The sequence below is a fragment of the Anabrus simplex genome, chromosome 5 (genome assembly GCF_040414725.1).
Source record: "Anabrus simplex isolate iqAnaSimp1 chromosome 5, ASM4041472v1, whole genome shotgun sequence".
In the NCBI taxonomy this organism is placed as follows: domain Eukaryota; kingdom Metazoa; phylum Arthropoda; class Insecta; order Orthoptera; family Tettigoniidae; genus Anabrus; species Anabrus simplex.
The window spans coordinates 279854364-279881265 of NC_090269.1; the positions used below are offsets into that span (position 1 = coordinate 279854364).

General features: G+C 39.0%; 1 protein-coding gene across 6 annotated transcripts in view; it reads left to right on the forward strand.

Moving 5' to 3' along the window:
* LOC136873986 (ankyrin repeat domain-containing protein 17) overlaps positions 1-26902 on the forward strand; it is a 918230-nt gene that overhangs the window by 482700 nt on the left and 408628 nt on the right. For all 6 annotated transcript variants that reach the window (XM_067147404.2, XM_067147402.2, XM_068227616.1 and 3 more), the window contains one exon: positions 24584-24913. In XM_067147404.2, coding sequence (XP_067003505.2) covers positions 24584-24913 — 330 coding nt within the window. The remainder of the gene's footprint in view (positions 1-24583; positions 24914-26902) is intronic.

Consider the following 26902-nt stretch of genomic DNA (forward strand, 5'->3'; position numbering starts at 1 on the left):
CCACATAGTTAGTCTAGGGAGGGAAATCTGTTTCAGTGGTGCTACTCTGGATTTGGAGCTTAATAGCACTACTGTTACATTATCTTTGACATCTATACTCCGTAGGTAAACAGATGCTCCAAAGACCCTTTCTGAAGCATCAGAGAATCCGTGAAACTCATATCATTTAATTTCTCAGTCTCCCATCACTCTTCGAGGGATGCGAATGTCATTGAGTGATGGCAAATATGCGTGAAACTGTTCCCAAGTAGTTAATAGCTCAGGAGGCAAACTCTGATCCCAGTCCACTTTCGCTTGCCATAAGTGTTTCAAGAAAATTTTACATTTTATTATTATTGAACCTAAGAGTCCCAAAGGATCAAAAATGGATGAAATGTAGGATAAAACACTACGTTTTGTCCAGGTTGTGATCTTCTGGGTGTGACTGGTAGCTACAAACTGGAAGATGTTCTTTAGAGGATGCCACAGTAGTCCCAAGGCCTTAATGGTACCCTCTTCCTTGCAATCCAGACTCCAGGGCAGTTGTGATTCTTGGTGCTCAGGAGGGTAAGTGCTCTAAAAGAGTGGGATGGTTAGCAGACCATTTACGAAGAGGAAAGCCTGCGCTACCGAGTAGTTCGATCAGCTCTTGTTGCAGACTGAGTGCGTCTCCAATGGTATCTGCTCCATTCAGAACATCAACATAGAAGTCTCTTCGTATTATCTCCGACGCTCTTGGATATTGCAGTGCACCATCATTGGCAAGTTGTATCAGGCATGTCGCGCCTAAAAAAGGCGCTGCTGAGGTACCATAAGTTACAGTGGAAAGTCAATAAATCTGTATAGGTTCATTCGGAGATGAACGCCATACAACGCGTTACAGATCTTGGTCATCAGGATGAACTAGAATTTGCCTGTACATCTGCAGTGAAGGCATACTTGTGTGTTCTAAATCGCAAGATGATAGAATACAAGTCTTCTTGCACTGTACGTCCACCCATCAAGATATCGTTAAGTGTGTAGTTATTAGTTGTTTTAGCAGAGGCGTTGAAGATGAGTCTGACCTTAGTGGTAGTGCTGGACTAATTAATTACTGCATGATGCGGCAGCTAATATGTTGGCTTATTGGTTTGAGTTGTCACAGGTTCCATGTGATGATCAGCATATTCTGTCATGAACTTGACATGGTCCTTCCTAATGGTGTGGTTTAATAGGCAGTGTTACAACTGTCTCTAGTGCTATCCTTAGTAGTGTTGTTCACAAAGTGTTCTTCGCACTGACTTTCTTCCTTAGAACGCAGGGGAGATATTTTTACTTCCTCTTGTTGCCAGAACCGTTCGACCTGTATGTGCAGATCGTTGCTGCGTGCAAGACAAGACATTACGTTCTTGCTGGTAGACTTTAGAGAGTGTGGTAGTATCTTGCCTGATAAGATCCAGCCATATTCAGTGTCTTGTAGTACAGGATGATTTTCTCTCTTGAGTTGACCACGACGCAGTATGCCAAAAAACACAGAAGCCCCCAGTAGTAAATCAACTTCACCTGGTGTACTAAACCAAGGGAATGTCCCGTGGGAGCTGCTGGTCAGATATGTCAAGCTGTGCTGTAGGGAGCTGACCAGTTATGCAAGGAAGTACAGCACAAACAATAGGGGTGGATGTAACTTGAATTTGACAAATATGTGATGATTCAGTTGCCTTAACATAACTAATTCCCGCTATAGGCATTGAGTGCCGACTCAATTCAATCCCCAAGCGATCTGCCAAATGCCTGGACGTGAAATGCATTTAAGACGCACTATCAAATAGAGCTCGACATTGATGCACATTCCCACATTTGTCTGTAACCACTATGAGAGCTGTTGACAATAGAACTTCTACATGAGTATAGTTACTCTTCAGAGTAGGTTTGCTGCTGAGTCTGGTTGGTTTCTGATGTGGTAGAAGCATTGTAGTAGGTACTCTGCTCCTTGTGCAACAGAGTATGATGTCTATTATTGCAGGTTTGCTGAACTACACTCCAAGAAGTAAGTATAAATAACCACCTAATCGATTAGGTGGTTATTTATACTTACTTCTTGATTAAACATCGATACGGTCATGAAATGGACAACTTGTAGAACTACACTCCTTTAAAGTATGATTAGCACCCAGACAGTTAAAACAAAGTTTACACTTTTTGGTGAAATCTATTCTATTTCCAACGCTGGCTTCACGAAACCTAGGGCATTTTGTTAGGGTGTGGGAATCTTCACAAAACTCGCAATGAGTTGCTGTTGTGACAAAGGACTTCTTACTGCCCTTATCACTACCATGCTTGGGTACAACCCGATGCTTGTCGCTTTGGTGTTTTTCAGGGTTGATTAGCTCCAGAGTTTGACAACTGTTCTCCAAGAATGTTACTAAATCCCACTGTTTTCTTAGACTGAGGCTTATTCGATCTAGCACTAAGTGAGATAACAAAACCTCATGCAGAGGCACATCTCTCTCCATTACTTCGATAGCACTCAGGTTGCTCAGCAGTTGATTTAGCAATACTCTTAAATCCTTAGCTGATTCTGTTTTAACTGATAGAAGATCTAGCTGTTGTTTAACGTGTAGGTCTACAATCAATTTGGGGTTATTATATCTCTCAAAGATTAATTCCCAAGCTGCCATGAAATTGCTTTCAGTGACAGGCAAGCTTTCAATTAATTTGAGAGGTTCCCCCGATAAGCATGATAGTAGGTAATAGTACCGCTGTATGTCTGTTAAGGCATGATTATTAATTACCAGGCTCTGGGAGGTATCTCGGAAGTGAATAAATTCAGAAATAATTCCTGTATATTTTGGCAGTGAAATTGTAGGGAGTCTTACTTCATGCATGCAATTAGTATTTGAACTAGACGTTGCGGGGGAAGTTGCACTCGAATTTTCATTCAACAAAGTTTCCACCTTGGATTCTATTTCTAGGATAAGTTCAGTGGATTCCAGCAGCCTTTGCCTAACTCTAATATAATTCAGATTAGAGCCTTCATTAAATGCACCAACAGAACTAGCTATACGCTTTATACGAGACTTAATAACTGTTCTCATCTTTGAGACTTTTTCACTGGACAGGATCCATGGTGAGGGATAACAAGAAATAATGGATATAATATAAGGACTGGGAATGCCGAACTACTTACAGATCAGGAGGATGTATACTTCCACAGCAGGGTTGAAAACCAAAGAGCTCTGAGTGGCTGGGCTGCAATGACGGACAAACATACACATGGCATTCAGCATGAAGGCCACAAAGAAGCTAGTGCTGTCGGAGGCAACTCCCCCACCCCCAAAAAGTCGGCAGAAGCAGTTTTCTGGTTTCAGAGTAGCTTACTGCTTATAACCTAACACAGACAAGCTGGAGTCCACTCATACGGTATTGTTGTAATGGAATTCTAATGTTTATGATAGTTTATACTGAGTTGCATCAGCCAATCAGTTCACAGTGAGTATAGTCTGTATTCAAGGAAAAAATCTCAGATCATCGTATTCTTGAGAAATTTTAAACTGTAATCTAAAGGAAGGGATTATGCCAATCGGGCTTCCAGCGGCGTTGGTATTTTCTCACGAAATGATAACCTACAGTGAATGTATTCCGTTAACCCTCTTAGTGCCAAGCCATTTTCTGAAATTCTGGCTAAAAATGCCAAGCTATTTTTCATGGTTCTGCAAACTTTGAGAAAAATATTCATTTTAAATTTATTTTGAAAAATATATGCATTATTCTTGCAGTATTAAGTTATATAAAATATGCTTGTAACTTTACCAGTAAAATATGCACATAATTCCAAACAAAACATAATTAAAAATTTGATCAATTTAACTACAACCACTCCAAAAAGTATTTTTTTAAAAATCTGCACTCACCGTTTTCCTCACTGAAATTTTTGTTCCACTGTCAGTCGTACCTGGCATTGAGCAATAATTTAATGCTGCCTTACCATTTGTACTGAGAAGTATTACATGGTTCTTCTGAGATTTCTTCTGCTTTGACCCTACTAAGAGCACGGTTCCTTTCCTGAAATACTTATTGGCAATTCTACTGAATTTCTTCCGCAGTAAATCTGGTAACATATTCCAGCATTGTACAAATGCATGGCCAGAGGAATATTTGTAAAGAAATTGTCTACATATAAATGAAAACCTTTATTGCAATAATTTCCCATAGCAAGTAACATTGTAACCACTGTGAAGGCCAGGCCTTGATCCTTGATAGCTGTCTTTTCTTGAACAGATTCAAAAATCCCAAACAGTACTTCATGACGGAATCACACAGCATCCAAAACTTTAATGCTCCATTTATGGTGGTGCTTGTTGGGCATGTACTGAAGTAACTGCATGTGGCATTTTGTTCCTACTAGGTTTTCATCTATGGAGAACAGTTTTTGTGGTGTGTAGTGATGTCAAAATAACCTGTTAGCATGCTGCAATAGGGGATCGAACCTAGCACATGGATCATAATTTTCATTACCAGGACCAGAAAGTTTACTAGTGTCTGTAAAGTTAAAAATTACTATCAGAAATGCTTTAGTTTCCAATGTAGAAGTAGCCCGCCAAACTTTAACCGTTGATTGTGGTGAAAAGATATATGTTAACACGAATTGTTGGGCATACCTATTTATTTCATTTACCATCAAATTTAGCAATGAAGCAGTGAAGAACAACTGAAAATAATCTATTGGAGCGTCATTACGTGGAGGCGCATGTTTAGGCTCAGCGAGTTCCATGTAAATGATGGGAGTGTTTGGCCTATCGGACTGGTTCGAAAAAAATTCTCAGTAACAAACATTAGCATTCACATTGCCTTCATTATTATTGTCATTATCACTCGCGTCTTCCATAGCTCAGTCATCATTACTGTCACTTTCTTAATCACTCAGAACTGACAGTGAATTTTTAGTCAGTTCCACAGACTGCAATTGAGTACTAACCTGAACACTCGGTGTACCGGGGCCAGAATAGCACTTCCTTTTCGGTACTGGTGATAACAGTGGTGTTCCTGGTATCATGTCACTATCAAAATCACTTTCCGATTCTAATTCATCTGCTATTATATAATTTTCCTCTAAATAGGCTATTAGCTTATCGTCATCCATGCCGGCAACAAAACTATCTCTACTACAGCTCACCATGTTGTCAACAACTGAGAGCTTGCCAACATAACAGATTATTAACTCGCTCCAATCATGTCAGAGATCTCCAAGGCCAAAACTATGCCACTCCCGTGAAAGCTTGAAACCTCAGCTTTCTAATGGAACAAAACACCTGGAGACATCTCTTAGCAGAAGTCGTTAAACACTAGGAAATCATCGTGCCGATTCAGCTGGCTCTGGCACTTTTCGCGCGAGGAGTGAAAGCCAATCTGATCGATGAGTGGCACTCAGGTGGTTAGGAACTGAGCTGGAAGCTGTAGCATTATGTGTTTTGTTACTTGTCATAACTACAGTTAGTAGTGTTTATCTCCCACCCAGCCAGCCTCTGAATATCAATGATGCAATTGACGTTAAAAGTCAGCGTCTACCACCTTTCCTCCTATTCGTTGATTTTAAAGCTTGTCACCCATAACGGAGCTTGGAAACACCTTCCGTAAAGGAAAGGGAGTTTCAGAGTCTGGTAGGATAGCTGGAGGTATGCATTTTGAATACAGGGAAGCGAACTCATTTTAGCGTAGCATTTTCTCCCGCAATGACGCTGGTCTGTGCAGTCGTGCTTATTTCCCTGCTTCTGTGGGATGTACACTCGGCACTCAGATTGGTCGGTGAAAAAATTTAATTCTATACATTCTCAAAACGTGAGGATATTCGTACTCTGTGGATAGCTGTTGGCCAAAAAGACGTTACCATCACTTGCAAAATATGTTCATCCTATTTCAGATGAGGATTTTGAGTCATCTGCAACAGCCAATTTTGTGCAGTTGAGTGTGTATGACTTCCTCTGTGACAGTGGCCATTTCTCTTTCATTCTTGCTTATCGAAGCAGAAATTCATTAAAGCTCTTCCCCAATGGATTCTGAAGCATGCGGATTGTCTAAAGTTCACATAGCTTTTAAAAGTTTTAGGGTTCACCTTATTCAATACTATACAATTTGTTGTGTAGATGTAAATTACAACATATTACGTTTATTCAGAACTAGTTTAAACGCTATACTGCGTCATCAGCTGAACAGAGGCATTGGAAAACTGGCAACCGTATAAATATTATTAACATAAACCTTATCACAAGTTAAGATCTTTTATAATACAATTAAAATGAATATATATTCAAACAGATAGTGTTTTTTCATTTCTCAACAAGTCGAAGACTTGCGGGTCTGTTGTACAAATTATTAAAACCGTATGCTATCACATTCGCTATAATTATTGTAATATTATGGTAAATTAAAATTAAAATTCACACATAGTTATTAAAATAGTTCTGTTCATAAAACTCATTGTGCTTAATTGAATACACTTCATAATTCTGCATATAGTGCCATCATAAACAGATTACAAGAAGATACATAGTGTCTTTTTTGGCAGTATTGTTCACTGAAAATGAGGCTGATGAGGTGGAAACGTACAAATAAAGTCCTTAAGCTATTAACAAGAACTACGTTTCCCAGTTCAAATGCGGAACCTCAAAAGGTCGTTGACTGAGCAAAGCGTTATTAAAGCACTATGAGCAACAATCACATCACGAGCTGTCTTTAACAATGTGAAAAGGCTGAGTGTATAACGATTACATGATTTATGCCTCAAGTTAATTTTGATGCCACTCAAGAGTCCATTCCATCGTTTTCCAGAACTCCTCAAAATAAACACATTCCTTGGTGGAACAAAGAAATAGCAGTAGCTATAAAAGAGCGACTGACTTCATGCTCATCAGCACTTAACAGATGCAGCCTCTTGTGGCCAGTTTTCTAAAAAATAAGAAACTCCACTCTAAAGAGAGAATTCTTATTTGACAGAGTAAGAAAGTTTCACAGGAAAAGTATATGTCGCCCATGACGGCATATATTTTTTCATTTCAAGTGTGGGCTAAACTCAACACATTTTGGATATGTGAGAATCTAGTACTCTGGGAATTCCATCGTGGGCTGTTTCATCACTGATCCACCATCATTTCCTAATCATCTTGCAAGTGACATGACAAATATTAATTACCCTTCACTGTACAGCTAACACAAATTTCTAACTTCGTAATGGAATGCCATATACAAGCATAGACCAGCTCACTGGATTTTTCACCATCTTCACTTCTAACCAGCAAGCAAAACTGAACTTTTGCAAAGTTAACAGTTTGCTCCCCGAAGGTGCAATTTAACCTGTGAAGTTCAGGAATTCAAGGCCTTATCCTGTTATCATGCAACTTTTTGACCTACCTCCGATGATGTGAGCCATTACCTGTAATGGAAATCACATTCCATAGCCAAGGGGCGAAAAAGAATATCAGGACACCGAGCTCGACAGCTGCATTAGCTTAAGTGTGGTTAGTATCCAGTAATCGGGAGATGGGTTCGAACTCCACTGCCGGGCTGAGTGGCTCAGACAGTTAAAGCGCTGGCCTTCTGACCCCAACTTGGCATGTTCGATCCTGGCTCAATCCAGTGGTATTGGAAGGTGCTGAAATACGCCAGCGTCGTGTCGGTAGATTTACTGGCACGTAAAAGAACTCCTGCGGGTCTAAATTCCGGCACCTCGGCGTCTCCGAAAACCGTAAAGGAATAGTTATTGGGACGTAAAACAAATAACATTAAATTATTATGAACCCCACTGTCGGCAGCCTTGAAGATAGTTTTCGGTGGTTTCCCATTTTCACACCAGGCAAATGCTGGGCTGTACCTTACTTACAGCCACGGTTGCTTCCTTCCCATTCGTAGGCCTATTCCATCGTCGCCACAGAACCTATCTGTGTCGGTGCGACGTAAAGCAAATAGCAAAAAAATAGAACATCAGGGCCGGGAAAAACATGGTCATACTAAGCAATTGTAGTGAAAAATAGTGATGCAGGTAGTGGGGTATTAATACGATGGGAAGCGAAAAAAATGTCGTGATGAATGCATTAATGAGGTTTCACTATATAGACATACAGTATATACCATATTTCTCCTAATCTGTGAGGACATTTTTCAGAGTTTCATGTGAAAAATTACTGGTCATCTTGGGTTTGCGATGTAAGAGTAATGAACACAACCACCGTGCTTCCCTTCAACCCCTCTGCAGGCTCCTAACTCTAACCTCCAACGTCCACATCTTTGTTATACATCGCTAGCTGCGGCAGTCTATAGTACAGTGCCTCTGTGTAATATCACGGGTTCTCGGAAAATAGTTAAGACAGAATGACATTCCACTAACCTCTTCATAAATGTTTCTCAAGTCTGCAGGTTGGCATCAAAACATTAGGCCTACTCTCTTGATCTAATTGCAAGGTAGACCATAATGTACTGTACTTCTGAGCCCCAGCTGTGCAGGAATGTCATTTGAATTGGAATAGTAAGGATGCAACCCTTCGAATTATTACACAGGCCACGGTTACTCAGTGACACAGTTATAACGCGGCTACTATACCTTAACAAGTTAAAATTTTAAATGGTTGGGTAATTCCACCTTTACAATACTACACAATTTTTATTCCTTTTTTCTATTTAAAAAGGGACGTGTTTCACCTCTCTTATGAGACATCTTAAGCCTTGATACAACTATAGTAAAAAAAAGCACAATATTGCTGATAATGGAGCCTCCGTGGCTCAGACGGCAGCGCATCGGCCTCTCACCGCTGGATACCGTGGTTCAAATCCCGGTCACTCCATGTGAGATTTGTGCTGGACAAAGCGGAGGCGGGGCAGGTTTTTCTCCGGGTACTCCGGTTTTCCCTGTTATCTTTCATTCCAGCAACACTCTCCATTCTCATTTCATAGCATCTATCACTCTTTAATATAAATCACTTTGGGAGTGGCGACTCCATCGTAATAACAGCCTATATACGATTCATTCATCACATCCCTGACCCGGTCAAAGACTGGAAAACAGGTTGTAGGTTTTCATTTTTCATTGCTGATAATCTAAAACAATGACTTATCGATGAATCTAAGTTTTAACACGACTGTCAAATCATGCATAAAATTGACTGAAAGCAGTTCATATTGTTAAAATATCTTGTGATGAAAATACTATGTCATGAAGGTAGACTGCTGGAAATTGTAAGTTCCATTGGAGTTATAATTCTTAAATTAAAAAGTTTAATATTAGTTTAATGATGTTCTGAATACAATAATATTGTAGTATTATGTGACTAATTAAATTGTCACAGGCTTGGTGATGTTATGTAGTACATATGTTTTTATAAATTAACTTGCACCCACTGCCCAGCAAGTTACATGGGCAACAGTATGTAGTTTTACTCGTTACTTAGAACATGTTGATGTCAAAAGATACAGTAAATTTTCGGCTATGGGTAGTCTCATGTCTGATTATAATCACTCCTTCTCTGATACTGAACGAGACAAATCTTAAAAATAACTAATAAAGGTGTTCTCTTAAACGTAGACGAGAAAATCTTCAATTAACATTGACCGAAGGAATAACCCTAACAGCAACCAAAACAAAATCTCTGAAACCCTTAATATTTTTTTTCTAAGAAATTATAAAAATATCTATGTATAAAATAAGAGTTTTGTCTGTACATTGCTCAGAATTAAAAAGAATTGTATATCTGTACCGGTCGTGTCCACAGTGACGAGGAAATGCACTTTTTCATTTTCCATGATTTGTCTCTATATATGTACACGCATGACGAGAAAACAGCTGAAGAGAATGTAATGAAAATCTGTATGTAAAGTCGGGAAATAAGTCACTGCAATCTAGATCATAAATAATTTTATTAACGCTGAGTGAAATGGTAGTTTAGAGGAAGGTCTAAAATTTAATTCTCAAATATGTTATTAATGGTCCTATCGATAAATAGAGCAATTTTGTTACATTCATTGATCTGTTTCTGTCTTATCCTTGGCTTTGACAATTTGAAAGTGACTGAGGTATGAGTGATGCTAGTAATGCCGTTCCTTGTGCAACCAGTCCCTGCTATGAATGGTATGAAAACGATGCTAATAGGGTCGGTTGGTGCATGCATTTTGGTGGGCTTGGGAGACTGATACGTAATAGCAACTACTGGCTCGGTGAGGAAAGCAACGGGAAATTACCTCAGTTCTCATTTCCCTAGTACGCCTCTTCAGTGATGCCTAGGCCATCTATGACAGCTGAAGGCAGAGCTGTTGAGGATCCATCCAGCCTTAGGGCTGAAGACTGAACATACATACATCGATAAATACTGCATACCTAAAATTACATAGAATTAAATTTCCGATCATTTATATCTTATACATTTTTACCATACTGGCTATGATAAGAGATATTAATTAATTTGTATTTTTGTTGTTAAGTCCATATCAACACCAAGCCACGAGATAATAGGTAAACGGAATTTAATGAAACTCGGTATGTAGAGTCGGGGAATAGGAAACTACAGTACAGGCTATAAATAATTTTTTTCACCGTGGATGAAATGGCAGTTTAGGGGAAGGCACCTAAAATGTAATTTTTTGTATGTTTTTTTTTTGTATGTATCAAACAGTACTACATAACAAAAGTTATAGAGTAGTATTTCCGATCATTTACGTTTTATTCAGTTGTACCGTACCCATTATAATAATAATAATAATAATAATAATAATAATAATAATAATAATAATAATATAATAACAGTATTTCAAAGTTGAAAGCAAACTAAATCTGAAGGCCTACAATATCAAATGCTCATAAAATTGATCAGCAATAACATTACATGGACCATTGTTTGTTGTGATATTTTTTTTCTCTTATGCTGCCACTCATTTCCTATAGATGAGTTTACTGCTGCATACCGCTTATAACAGCCTGCCTGAATATTGGCGGGAAGTAGCTGGGGAGTTGGATAACTTACTTCTTTAGCATACCATTCCTCAGGTTCATAGGTTTTCTGATACTGCTGGTACATAGAACACTGGTTCTTCACAGTATTCCAGCTATTCGACCCGTACTCTGAGGCACTGATTGGAGTGAGCAGTGTGCAAACTTAACAGAATAATAGCATAGATTGGCAGCGTAGTACTGTTCGTTAAAAGTGAGAAAATGCATGGTTTCTCATTTAATTGCAACATTCCTACTGACATCATTGTAATGACGTGTGCTCATTTCAGTTGGGAAAATCAGTCTTTCTGTAGTTGTAGAAAGGCATGTGGAGAGTGAGTGCCTGCCATTATGATGAAATTCTCCAACTTTATTGCGACGGATAGTACGCATGAGAGTCTAACATTACAATGAAAATTCCCTATCCCAGTCTTCACATGAGAAAAGACGTACGGTGACTTCCCCGTCACGTTTATGGGGTAATGTTATAAACTATGCAATTTAATAGAATATTACAACATGTACACTACCTATTCTAGAATTCCGTAGCAAAACACGGGTATATCAGCTAGTTCTTTAACAAAGCAACTATCATCATCATACTCAGTCCTTCTATTCCCCCTGTTTGATTCCCCCTCCTAGTGCTCCCCTCACCTCCGCTCCAAAGCATGCTGCTTCTGGTATACAATCTACAGCACCGGACGAGTTGGCTGTGCGTTTAGAGGTGCACGGCTGTGAACTTGATTCCGGGAGATAGTGGGTTCGAATCCCACTGTCAGCAGCCCTGAAGATGGTTTTCCGTGATTTCCCATTTTCACACCAGGCAAATGCTGGCGCTGTACCTCAATTAAGGCCACGGCCGCTTCCAATTCCTAGGCATTTCCTATCCCATCGTCGCCATAAGACCTATCTGTGTCAGTGTGACGTAAAGCCACTAGCATTCATTCATTCAATCAATCAATCAATCAATACTGATCTGCATTTAGGGCAGTCGCCCAGGTGGCAGATTCCCTATCTGTTGCTTTCCTAGCCTTTTCCGAAATGATTTCACAGAAATTGGAAATTTATTGAACATCTCCCTTGGTAAGTTATTCCAATCCCTAACTCCCCTTCCTATAAATGAATATTTGCCCCAGTTTGTCCTCTTGAATTCCAACTTTATCTTCATATTGTGATCTTTCCTACTTTTATAGACGCCATTCAAACCTATTCGTCTACTAATGTCATTCCACGCCATCTCTCCGCTGACAGCTCGGAACATACCACTTAGTCGAGCAGCTCTTCTTCTTTCTCTCAATTCTTCCCAACCCAAACATTGCAACATTTTTGTAACGCTACCCTTTTGTCGGAAATCACCCAGAACAAATCGAGCTGCTTTTCTTTGGATTTTTTCCAGTTCTTGAATCAGGTAATCCTGGTGAGGGTCCCATACACTGGAACCATACTCTAGTTGGGGTCTTACCAGAGACTTATATGCACTCTCCTTTACATCCTTACTACAACCCCTAAACACCCTCATAACCATGTGCAGAGATCTGTACCCTTTATTTACAATCCCATTTATGTGATTACCCCAGTGAAGATCTTTCCTTATATTAACACCTAGATACTTACAATGATCCCCAAAAGGAACTTTCACCCCATCAACGCAGTAATTAAAACTGAGAGGACTTTTCCTATTTGTGAAACTCACAACCTGACTTTTAGCCCTGTTTATCAACATACCATTGCCTGCTGTCCATCTCACAATATTTTCGAGGTCACGTTGCAGTTGCTGACAATCTTGTAACTTATTTATCACTCTATAGAGAATAACATCATCCGCAAAAAGCCTTACCTCCGATTCCACTCCTTTACTCATATCATTTATATATATAAGAAAACATAAAGGTCCGATAACACTGCCCTGAGGAACTCCCCTCTCAACTATTACAGTGTCAGACAAAGCTTCACCTACTCTCACTCTCTGAGATCTATTTTCTAGAAATATAGCAACCCATTCAGTCACTCTTTTGTCTAGTCCAATTGCACTCATTTTTGCCAGTAGTCTCCCATGATCCACCCTATCAAATGCTTTAGACATGTCAATCGCAGTACAGTCCATTTGACCTCCAGAATCCAAGATATCTGCTATATCTTGCTGGAATCCTACAAGCTGAGTTTCAGTGGAATAACCTTTCCTAAAACCGAATTGCCTTCTATCGAACCAGTTATTAATATAATCAGAAAGAATGCCTTCCCAAAGCTTACATACAATGCATGTCAAACTTACTGGCCTGTAATTTTCAGCTTTATGTCTATCACCCTTTCCTTTATACACAGGAGCTACTATAGCAACTCTCCATTCATCTGGTATAGCTCCTTCGGTCAAACAATAATCAAATAAGTACTTCAGATATGGTACTATATCCCAACCCATTGTCTTTAGTATATCCCCAGAAATCTGATCAATTCCAGCCGCTTTTCTAGTTTTCAACTTTTGTATCTTATTGTAAATGTCATTGTTATCATATGTAAATTTTATTACTTCTTTGGCCTTAGTCTCTTCCTCTATCTCGACATTATCCTTGTAACCAACAATCTTTACATACTGCTGACTGAATACTTCTGCCTTTTGAAGATCCTCACATACACACTCCCCTTGTTCATTAATTATTCCTGGAATGTCCTCCTTGGAACCTGTTTCTGCCTTAAAATACCTATACATACCCTTCCATTTTTCACTAAAATTTGTATGACTGCCAATTATGCTTGCCATCATGTTATCCTTAGCTGCCTTCTTTGCTAGATTCAATTTTCTAGTAAGTTCCTTCAATTTCTCCTTACTTCCACAGCCATTTCTAACTCTATTTCTTTCCAGTCTGCACCTCCTTCTTAGTGTCTTTATTTCTCTATTATAATAAGGTGGGTCTTTACCATTCCTTACTACCCTTAAAGGTACAAACCTGTTTTCGCATTCCTCAACAATTTCTGTAAACCCATCCCAGAGTCTGTTTACATTTTTATTTACCGTTTTCCACCGATCATAGTTACTTTTTAGAAACTGCCTCATACCTGCTTTATCAGCCATATGGTACTGCCTAACAGTCCTACTTTTAAGACCTTCCTTTCTATCACATTTATTTTTAACTACCACAAAAACAGCTTCATGATCACTAATACCATCTATTACTTCAGTTTCCCTATAGAGATCATCTGGTTTTATCAGCACCACATCCAAAATATTTTTCCCTCTGGTTGGTTCCATCACTTTCTGAATCAGCTGTCCTTCCCATATTAACTTATTTGCCATTTGTTGGTCATGCTTCCTGTCGTTCGCATTTCCTTCCCAATAGACATCTGGCAAATTCAGATCTCCCGCTACAATCACATTTCTTTCCATGTCATTTCCCACATAGCTGACTATCCTATCAAATAATTCCGAATCCGCATCAGTGCTACCCTTTCCCGATCTGTACACTCCAAATATATCAAGTTGCCTATTATCTTTAGAAATGAGCCTTACACCTAGAATTTCATGTGTCTCATCTTTAACTTTTTCGTAGCTTACAAATTCTTCTTTCACCAGAATGAAAACTCCCCCTCCCACCTTTCCTATCCTATCTCTACGATACACACTCCAGTGTCGTGAGAAAATTTCTGCATCCATTATATCATTTCTCAGCCATGATTCAACTCCTATTACAATATCTGGTAAATATTTATCTATTAAATTACTTAATTCTATTCCTTTCTTTACAATACTTCTACAGTTCAACACTAACAATTTTATGTCATCCCTACTTGATTTCCAGTTCCCTGTTCCCTTATCACCGCTCCCTAGGCCATCCCGTTTCCCTGAATGTACCTCCCTATTACCCTTCCAAACAAATTTCCTAATTTATACGTACCACTGCGGTTTAAATGAAGGCCATCCGAGCGCAGATCCCTATCTCCTACCCACCCATTAGGATCTAGAAATTTCACTCCCAGTTTCCCACATACCCAGTCCATAGTCTCATTTAAATCCCCAATCACCCTCCAGTCAGTATCCCTCCTACACAGTATTCCACTAATAACAATCTCTGCTTTCTTAAACTTCACCCGTGCTGCATTTACCAGATCCCACACATCTCCAATTATGTTGGTTCTTATATCAGCTTGCCTTACGTTGTTGGTACCAACTTGAAACACAACCACCTTCTCCTTCCCCTCCTCCCTCTCTTCTACTTTCCTCAACATCTGCCTCAATCTAATTCCTGGATAACATTCTACCCTGGTTCCCTTTCCTCCACACACTTTCCCCACGTGTCTTAACGATGGAATCCCCCATGACCAGAGCCTCAACCCTACCCACCTCATTTGATCCCCTCCCCTCCTGGTCAGCCCTATCTTTCCTGATAGCTGAAGAAGCTACTTCCTCCTCCCTTTTCTCCTTCCCATGACCCTGTTCCACCTGTCTTTTCCTATCCTCTACTCTACATTTCCCTTTCCTACCTTTTCCCTTCCTCCTACTTCCATGCATCTCAGCAACAGTTCCCTGTCCCTCATCTTCCCTCTGTTGTTCTACCTGGAGTGACTCGTACAGATTTCGCACAGACACCTGTCCTGAATTCTGATCCTGAATAGAGCCCTTGGCCTGCAATCTCCTTCCCCTTAGAACATTAGACCACCTGTCTTCTACAACTCCTCCCTTTCCTTCCCCTCCCTCTTGTACACCTACTGTAACCTGTACATTGTTTGAGGGAGTCCTATCTTCCTTCCTGTCTTCTGTGAGAATCCTAATTATCTCCCTCAAACTTTCCAACTCCTCCCTCATACCCCTCAATGCCTCACCACACCCACAATAAGTACACTCGCGCTCCTTAGCCATTCTTTACGGGGGAAAAATTTTAAATTAAAAAATAAAATAACTTATTTGCAAAAAATAAATAAATGAACGGAGGGATATATTGTCTGGGATAGTACACAACAATAAGGTAATTAATATACGACTACACTACGATACTACTTAGTCGTGCTCTATTTTTTTTATCCTACAACCCCTAACAGGATAAAAGCTGCTGTTAATTACTGAATATCGAAAGTAATACACAAGAACTACACAATTCCAAACTGCAATTAAGCCTATCCTAATTTCAACAATATTTTATTAAGAGTTCTTCTTCTTCTACTACGGATACCTCTTCTACACCAGTACTACACAAATATTTTACAATAATAAAATAAGCACACTAAATTCTAATAGGATATTACTCGTATACTACTGTACAGTACACTACAGTAATTTTTAAACTACTTTCAGACGTATCCTAATTACGATACCGGTACTGTACCGTATGTCACTACTAAGCACAACAGAAATGATATTTGCAAGAACTACTGTACTCCATTCATTCATTCATTCATTCATTCATTCATTCATTCATTCATTCACAATCAACAGCAACCACAGTTCCACACAAGGCCACACACTGGCCAGCCAGGTGACTGGGCGAAAAAGTACTTATTGAGTCTTAAAATTAACTTAAGACTTGTTCAGGTCTTGCACCCCTTCCTTTTTCTTTATTTTTATATTCTCATGATCTTCAATATATGGAATTGTATGGTTTGTCCGGCAATGCAACCAATACATTGAAGAAATTCCAACTATATGAAATAAGCCCCGTTCCACCACAAACGTGTACTTCAAAACATCATTGAGCCTGTAACTATTTCTTTTTGTCACATATTACTACAATATTCTTGTATTCAGAACATTGTTACTGTAATTGGACTTTTTATATTTAAGAATTACAAATCCAATGGAGTGCGACAGGCTTCAGCAGCTGGCACATTTCCTATCCTCGCCGCCAGATGGGGGCTTCATTCATTCCATTCCTGCCCTGTTTGAATGACTGGAAACAAGCTGTGGATTTTCATTTTCAAATCCAATGGAACTTACATTTTCCAGCAGTCTACCTTCATGACATAATATTTTCATCACAAGATATTTTAACAATATGAACTGCTTTCAGTTAATTTTATGCATGATTTGACAGAGTCGTATTAACACATTGTAGACGCCGCTCATAGAAACTACGGGCGCACAATTTCATTGCTGCTGACGGAGCTCGGAGAATCTACGGGCACGTTTTCACTGTCGCTAAAAAATAGTAGCTGCCGTTTCAGCGAGCTGTGACTTCACTAGGATAAAGTTGAATGCTTCTATACGCATAAAATTTACTAGTTATGAACATAAGTCGTGTGCTCTTCTTTCAAGGCATTGTTAACATAGCCACATTCCTACATAACCTGGGGCTGCGTCGTCGTTGACTCTCGGCTGTGAAATGGGCGGGAAAGTACGTACGGTACATGCGGACAGAAAGAGTGTGTGTTCGAGAGGCAGGCTTGTTTGTGTAATTCTTGTGAATATTTAACATGCCTGTATTATTAGTGTATGAAATTTCGACAAATCCATGATGAGTCTTCTTGTGGAAGACACGAGTTCTGAAAATGAGGATGAGGATAACACACACTAAGTACTGTAAACATAATGATTTTGGCGCTTGAGGCAAGTAAATGTAGATAATGAGCTAATTTCAAATTGGCGTGATGTGTAGCGTAGTTTTATCCCGCTTACTGAAGTGGGTTCTGCAATGCTGTTTTATAAGAATGTCCCGTATGCAGATGACAACCTGCCACAACTCGATGCAACCTTGTCGTCAAACAACGAACAGTGGGAGAGCAAATCACTGGTTGTAAACAAAGATACTGGTGCCAATTGACCAATTAGGTTAGAATCTGTATTAGTGTGTTTCAGTAGATGTGTCCACAATGGTAGACGGATTTCAAAATATTAACCGAACTGGCATCCATAGCTGCATCAGATTTTTTCCTTTGTAAAACTTACTGTATTCATAAATTTATATTTAAAAAATGCTGCAGTATTAAGATAATTAAAACTTACATTTCTGTAGAAGATAGTGTGATCTTTCTAAATATTCCTAAAGTTGTTATAATCATGGTCTACCATAGCATTGAGAAAATTTCAAAACCATAAAAACCTTGCGATTTCTGGAGGGTAGCACATTCCAGTATGGCCGTCTCCAGTGTGTTAAGTCATTGTGGATAAGTCATTGTTTTAATTGATAAGGGATATTGCATTTTTTTAAAATTTAGTTGTATCAGGACTTAAGATTTCTTATGTGAGAGACGAAACATGTCCCTTTTTAAATAGATGAAAAGAAAACAAATTGTGTAGTATTGTAAAGGTGGAAATTACCCCACCATTTAGAAGTCTTGACTTGTTACGGTTAACAGTACTAGCTATGAAATTAATTTCTTGTGGTCTACTGTACCTGCCGATTGGTAAAAGTAACCGTTTTATAGAGAGCAGAAATATTTTTGCAATGGATCGTCGTATTGAACAGACACGTGGAACAGGTAATGCTGGAAAAGTTTCAGTGGGTTGTCATCGATATTATGATGCCAGTTGTTAGTTAATGGTTATTAAACACGCCGAATTGAAGAATAATTGTCCACCCGCAAGAATATACAGCATAACCAAAGCCAATGTTAGGAGTTGACGTGAAGACGAAGGTAGTCTCGAAATGCGTACTGTACAAGCAAGGCTTTCAGTGGTTGCAGCAAGGATGTTTTAAAGAAGTTGAACATGAAATTGTGAGGTGTATGCGCAAAAAATGCAAGGTCAGAATGGCCACGAGATCCTATTACAGATGCGAGCTCATGAATAGGAATTTCCTGAACTTTTAAAAGCAGTATCAGATACTTCTAATGAAAATGATGGGGGAAGTAGGTAGGATTTACATGATACTTGTGTGTGTTTATTTTATTTTTTCAAATTAATTTTAAGATTGTTATAAAACGATTATTTCTCAGATATTTTAAAAGGAAAAGGCGGGGATCGTCTTGGATTCAGAGAAATACAGTACTTCTAAAAACTGTCAAAAATTCAAAAGCAACGTTCAGTAATCTCACACAAATAAAATTACTGTATATCACTCTTTACTGCAATGTTGCATATGGTATAAATGTTTGCCACTTCATGGATTATCGAAACCTATTATCATATTTTAAGCAAATTATAAAAATTCTTTCTTTGATTCCTTTGCTGACTTTGCTGGTCTCCAGCTTGGATTCCTCCTTTGTTGGATCATCAGTAGTAGCAGCAGCAGCAGCGACCCATTTGGTGAAACTGGCATCATACTTGGAGTCATCAAGTGAATTTAAGATATGATTCTTTTGAAACTTCTTCCTTCAGTTTCATGGGAAACTCAAGACATACCATCTCCTCCAATTTAATCAGAAGATTCCTGACTCCTTTTATCTCCCACTTTTCTTATTGTTGAGACAATTCCTGAGTTTGAGTGCAGTATATTCTTGAATTGTGCTTTTCCTCTTTTTATCAATAATTTGAGAGAATTAACATTTGGGGACGCTTTGTTAGGGTGTTCTTAAATATAACAGACTCTGTAAGGTGACCCTTGTCATTTTTTCATTTTCACATGAGTATGGATAATATGAGATAATTTTTAGCACATGTAATAAGACAGGAGCATAGTTCAGGTGAAAGCCTTTGGAGAAATCTCTGGATAAACTTAACCATAAAATCTCCTCGGTCTTCAAATGCTTCATGCGAAAATGTAATTTAAAATTTTTTTAAGAGAACCAAGTCAGCTATAGTGCTGGACAATGATTGGTACCAGTGGCAGAGAATTTGTTAAATTGAAAGACGAGAAGTCGTATGCTCTGGAGCTCAAATATGTGTTGTACTTCTGTATTTATAAATTTAAAAAAAAAAAGGCAATTACTACAGTGGATCACTGCTGCTCAGCTCCTGACATTATTGGCAGACTTGAAGCTTCAGTTGTCAAAGTATACAGATGTCTGATCGGTGTTGCCTGTTTCACTTGGTAGGCTGTGATTTTTCTTTTTGAAAGACCTCTACTTTGTCAGTGTAATCCATAGTAGCTTTTGGCATAACCTAATTCTTAGAAGAGATAGATTCATCTCCAGTTGAATCTTCAAGCCCAGCTTCTGCTCTCTTTGCTCGTGACATGGAAGGAATGAATGTGAAATTTTACTAACCCTAGTATAAGCACACTGGCACAATTTTACACAAGTGGCAAATATTGGAAGCTTTCCATTGAACAAATGTGTTTATTGGTTGAGTTATGACTCTGTTTCGATAAAATTATATCAAAAAGGGAAAAATAAACTGGCACTTGGAATACATCTAGAGGATAGGTATTCATGACTGGTGATGTTATGCCATGCATGAATTCGTCCGAAAATTCTTCAGTGCGAGTGAGGTAAATTCCTTGTTCACGTTGCCCATCATTAAGGAAGAGAAAAACAGACTTATAACCGGAGTTGGCATAGCTAATGTTAACTTTTAGAAATAGGGTTTTTCAGCATACTTTCACCTGTCATTTTGGGGAGCAAGAGACACTTTGTTATTCTACGAGGACAGGTCGAAAAGTAATGCACAATAATTTTTTTCCAAAAAAGTTTGGCATTTACCAAAACCAAACAAATCACAAATGAACTTGCAACTATGACCTACTTTTCTTACATAGCCACCAAGTTTCTCAACACATTTCTCCAATCGTGGTACCAGTTTAAATATGCCGTGCGAGTTGGCCGTGCGCGTCGAGGCGTGCGGCTGTGAGCTTGCATCCGGGAGATAGTGGGTTTGAATCCCACTGTCGGCAGCCCTGAAGATGGTTTTCTGTGGTTTCCCATTTTCACACCACGCAAATGCTGGGGCTGTACCTTACTTAAGGCCACGGCCTCATCCTTCCAACTCCTAGGCCTTTCCTATCCCACGTCACCATAAGACCTATCTGTGTCGGTGCGACTTAAAGCCCCTAGCAAAAAAAAACCTGTTTGTAGAAGTCCATTTGGTTGGAGTGTAGCTAACTGTAGACTGCTGATTTCACTTCTGCATCTGTCGTGAAATGTTGGCTGGCCAGGAATTTCTTCATGAAACCAAACAGATGAAAGCCCGACAGTGCCAGGTCCGTACTATGTGGTGGATGGTGGGAATACCTCCCACCCAAATTTCACGACCAGGAGCTGCAACATGGGGATGGGCATTGTCATGAAGAACTGTGACACCATCAGCATTAATGTTGTGGCGTTTGTTACAAAGAGCACGATAGAACTTAACCAAAGTTTTACGAGTAATGTAGGCTGCAGCGTACACAGTGGTTCCGTGTTCAGCCAAATCCACTGGTAACACCCCAGACATGTCCCAGAACACTTTTGCAAGCACTTTCCTAGCAGATTGATTCGGTTTGAATATGTTTCGTACTGGGGAACCAGCATGTTTCCACTCCATAGAGGCCTGCTTGGTTTCGGGCGTGTAGTGTTACGCCCACAACTCATCACCATTGACGATTCCTTTCAGAAAGTCGTGCCCTTCTGCAGCGTAACACGTTAAGTGATCCATGCTTGTCATCATTCGCTGGCCCTTGTGTTTGTCAGTCAGGTTCTTAGGCACCCTGCGAGCACTAACTTTATGGAATTTCAACATGTCATGACCAGTATCGTACACCGCACCATAGGAAATGTTGAACGTCTGTGATAAGGTTCACAGGTTCACACGCTGGTCATTCAAAATTGCTGCTTCAATGGTGCAGACATTCTGTGGAGTTGTAGCTGTTACCAGCCGGCTCTCGGGGAAGAATGCACACCACCTGCAGATGTTGCTACGGTCGAGACAGTTGTCCCTATACGCAACGCATTTCCCTGTGAATTTCACTCGGTGTATGCCCTTTGGCCCACAAATATCGAACTACACTTCACTGCTCTTCAAATGTGGACGACAGTAACATGCGCACCGTATTTTTTTCGTAGTTCGGGCTTATTTTGCTAGAGCTCCTCGTGAAAACAAATTGCCCTCTGTAACGCATACTTCAAACTGTATCATCTTGAAGTTTCAACATTCTAGCTACAACACCAGGGGGCAAAAAATTATTGTGTTTTACTTTCCGATCTGCCCTCATACCTTTCAGCATGCACTATAAAGACCTTATATCAACCATCCCTAATGATATTACAGTCTTCTGCTAGTATAGAGAAATCATTTAATTGTGGGACTATCAGCCTACCCATCATGCATCATGCTTTTACAAAACTCATTATTTTGATTTTATTTTATATTTATTTGTAGGTGTATGAAGTGTAATAATTTGTAATTGCCTGTGTTATATATGTATATTTGTTCATAGTAATATAATCATATCTAGATGCAACCATATAAGCTATCTCTGTACAAATTGATACTGACAAGAATAAAGAAAAGCTGGAACAGAGAATGGATGTAAATTTTTAGAATATATTGTGAATCTGTCATTGACAAGCTCCTGAAAGCAAGTAGAATTTGTGCATTCTGAAGGAGGTGAATTTTCATTATAAATGCTTAGAATTGAATGTAAAATAGACACTTACAGCCTCCTGTTATGAGTAGGTCGGTGTTATATGATATGAATTTCATTATGGTCCGTATTGACAATTGATCACTATCAAAGAGTACAGAAGGGTCCACCTATTCAATACCATTAGCTTGTATATTGTCTATAAAACTGGGAATAGTTTCGACCCCATATATATTGGGTCATCTTCAGCCATGCTCCAGTTAAAAGATACATGCACACATATAACCAATAATAAATTAAACAGTCTGGTATGTCAAAATTTACAGTCCTAATTTAAAACATTGATGAAGTCCGAATAACACATCCTAACTTGAAACCAAATGACACATCAAAACTGCTGTGGGTGATGCCGAACTATGTCGTCACTGGTACAGCAACCAAATGTTCCTGAGTTGATCTGGGAGTTGGCATTCCTATCTGTATAGACGAGAAACTTGATTTATAATTTGTGTTTGTTCAGTAGTAGGGGTAATGACATGTATGTAGCTTGAAGGGGAACATTTGTAACTTGAATTGGTATTCCTTTTCATCACATGTAGTGATCTATTGTTTAATTTGTTTTAAAGTGAATGTCCCTGTGTTCTTCGTAAGTTGCGTGCACCTGGTATGGACACCAATACCAGTTTTGATGTGTCATTTGGTTTCAAGTTTGGATGTGTTATTCGGACTTCATCAATGTTTTAAATTAAGTTTGTAAATTGTGACATACAAGATTGTTTAATTTGTTATTGGTTATATGCGTGCATATGTCTTCCAATTGGAACATGGCTGAAGATGACCCCAATATATATGGGGTCAAAACTAGTCTCAGTTTTATAAGACAACTAGCAGGTACCTATGGCTTCACTCGCGCTTATTAATTCAACCTTGTTAGATACTTATACTAAATCAAGTGTACCAAGTTTGGTTAAAATTGTTCCAGTGGTTTAGGAGGAGATGAAATACATACGTACATACCCACATACAATGAAGTGTGTGTATATGTATACCTATTGATTAGATTACGTAGACGCGCCTTAGCTCGTTGGGAACACCCAGTTGCTCATCGTTAGGTGTGGGTGATAACTCGTGTCATTCCAGTGTTGATATTCTATATTTTTCACAGTTTGTTAATTATTTTACACTTCTAATACCCAGCTACATCCTTCAAACTGGGCAGACCCATCAAAGTTGGTCCTATGACATGAAAGTACATCTCGATCACCGCATGTTGGATTGCTATTTCCAAATAACAGGCATAGGAATTAACCTCCTATCAAGAAAGATACTTTATAAAACATAGCGGCATGTTCCCATCATTCTATATTCAGCATTTATTACCGGACTATCATGATATAGCACAGGCTGCTGTCGCCTAGCAACAATCCATCTTATCAAGTCGATCCAATCCTGGTGCGGCATTTGCAATTTAATAAAATTACATAAAATTACTCATCATAAACTACCCATCAGATTTTGTTCAAAGCCCTTCATAAACACTCTCAGAAGTAATAAGAACAAATTATGAAATTTTCAGCAAAATTGGTCCAGTAGTTTGAGTATTAATCTCATATATATCAACACCTACTTTTATATGTATAGATATACAAGCTATTGATAGCAGTTCAGTACATTAAAACAGAGGGCAGAGTGGGAATATCTTGGGACTTAAATGGACAAGTAGGTCCAGTACTCCTTGGCAATATCCTTGAGATGAGTTTTTATGATTTCCTCTTTTGACATGAATATAACTAGATGATACATAAATCAAGATCACAGTCGCTACTTTTCCTAGAAAAAGATACACACCAGATTTGACATTATACAGTACTGGTAGTAATTGAAGTCATTAGACAGAATTAGTTCTTCGAGAAAGCTTGATTGATCATCTAGCCCGAAGTATCTTTAATGGTACATTAATAGCAGTAGGCTGGATGTTACTGTGTCTCTCACCTGGAAGTTAGTACTTTTCATGGTTTCTATCATCGTTTCTCCATAATTTTTGTCCTAATTTACAAGTTTAGGACTGCTATTTGTTCTCAGATCTTGGTATATCACAGAAAATCATGCTGGGAAATATGGGACTATTTTTTTTCAGTCTTCATGACATACTCATTTTTTTAAATTACCATGTAATATTGTAGCTCAATATTTCTAATATAATACTTTGTTCTCATAGTAATGTGAAATCAATCATCATCTTGCTCAGAAGTGAAGCTGTCATTACTGCATATCTCCCCCCTTTTTTTCCCCTCAGGCCACAGCAATCAGTGATCGACCAAAGGCTAAACCTGGTAAGAATCTTCGCAAGCAGCAGCAGCAGCAACAACAACAGGCATTCCAGTCCAGCTTGCAACAGCAGCAGGTACAACAACAGGTGCAGCAACAGCAGCAAGTGGCTCAACAGCAGTTGCAACAGCAAGCTCAACAGCAGTTGCAACAGCAAGCTCAACAGCAGTTGCAGCAACAACTGCAACAGCAACAGCAACAACCACCAACAACACAACAGCAGCTACAGCAGCAGCAATTGCAACAGCAGCAAGTTCAATTCCACCAACTTCACTTTAATCCTCAACTCCAGCCTCAGGTATTAAGTTTTGCTGAATGTATACATTAAATAATATGTAAATGAGAATTAATTTGTAGACTAAAACTGGCGATGATCTCTCATATAATTAGACTTGATATGCATTTCCTTTATTGTATTACTATGGAATACTTACTGTGCATATGTGAATACCCCCTGCGCCCTAATTTTAGGAGAGGAAATTAAATATTTTTGTTTTTGTTTAGCTTTGTTAGATATTTATTTTGAAAACTTTAGAAACTACAGGACAATAAATCACAAAATTATGAAGCAGTTCATCACTTCATAACCTTGCCTGAATGGTCAGTGCAGGGGCTTCATTTCAGAGGGTCCTGGGATCGATTCCCAGCTGGGGTTGGGGATTTCTGATTGGTGGTCAATTCCCCTGGATGGGGGGCTGGGTGTATGTGTTTGTCTCAATACTCACCTCTTCACGCTCACACAGCATATCACAGAAACAAGCAATAGTGAATACAGCCCTCCACACGGGGTTCATGTCAGGAAGGACATCTGGCTGTAAAATGAGGCCAAGTCCACTTGTTCAATAGTTTGCGTATATGGCCCCGCAAGGGTGTGCGGAAAAGCAGAATTCCTCAAATCGTAATTTTCGTAGCCAATACTGCAGCATTATTTCAAAATATACATTTGCCTGGTCTCCTTTATGAATCTGCAAGAGTACAGGCTAATACAAACTTTTCTGGCACAGACTGATTACAAATCTGTGGATATTTACAGCCTTTCCTTCATAATTGGCTGGGAGACATACGGCAATATTTGTTTCCTGATGAAAATTATTTCCTTCAAAATCAAGCGCGAGACATCCACAGCTAGCCTTACACCCCATAATTTAACTTCCAACAGACTTATTTCACTCGTGGCTGCACATCCAAATACTACTTTTCAGTCATATATTCTCATATCCTGTTTTTGATTTGTAGACTCTCATCCTTTTGTCCACAAAATGCCTGACAGTTGCTACCTGTTCGTAATAATTATTTTATTACAAAATTATTATTTTTTCCTCCAATCATATACCATACTGCAATGCTCGCCATCATACATTCTTTCTGCAGCACGATTGCCTATTCGCTCTGCGTCTTCAATAGTATGGAACTGTTCTTTAACCAGGGACTATCTAAAATGGGAATTCGCACCAGACTTCCTAAATACATGCTACGTCTTAATCAAATGCTGCACAAATGGCACACTTAAAATACGTCACTTTTGTTGCTTTCCCTCGCATTATATCCATCCCACTGCATGGCCATTGCATTTCTACAAAAGTGAAAAGTCTAGTTGCTGTCAGCGCTTCTATTTCTGTTCATATGACATTCCTCCACACTGCAGGTTTCTAATCCAGATATAGGCTATCATGTGACAAATCTTTGCTACCCTTCACTGTACCACTAAACACAAAATAAAACTCTTAACTTCTGAATGGAGTGCGAAATACAAGTACAAACAGGCTCACTGTGTTATTCAGCAATCTCGCTGATAACCCGCAAGCAAAACTGAACATTCTTGAGGTTATCGGCTTGCTCCCCAAAGGTGCAACTTTTCCTGTGAAGTTCAGGAATTCAAGGCCTTTTTCCGTAATCACGCAGCTGTGGTAACGGCTCTTACCCAAGTTGGAAATCTCGTTCTTTTCACAAGGGTTGGCAAACTTAATTTTCACGGCTAGGATAAATGTGATTGTAATAAGCGGTAATAGTGAAAATTTTTGAGGCAATAAGTGAGGTATTTTTATATTGATTTAATACGATGAGAATCGGGGCTTAGAATTTACGACGTGCCAAGTGGAAAAACTTGTTAATGAGGAGCACACTGACGAGGTTTCACCATATACGTTTCTTTCCTTCGAATTTCATAATTAGAAATTCGGGGTGCAGGTCTTCTTCGGTGATGATTGGTACTTGGGATTATACTGTAGAATTGTTGGATGGATTTAATACAATATGTGAAAGAAAATGAGAATCTAATTGTGATGGG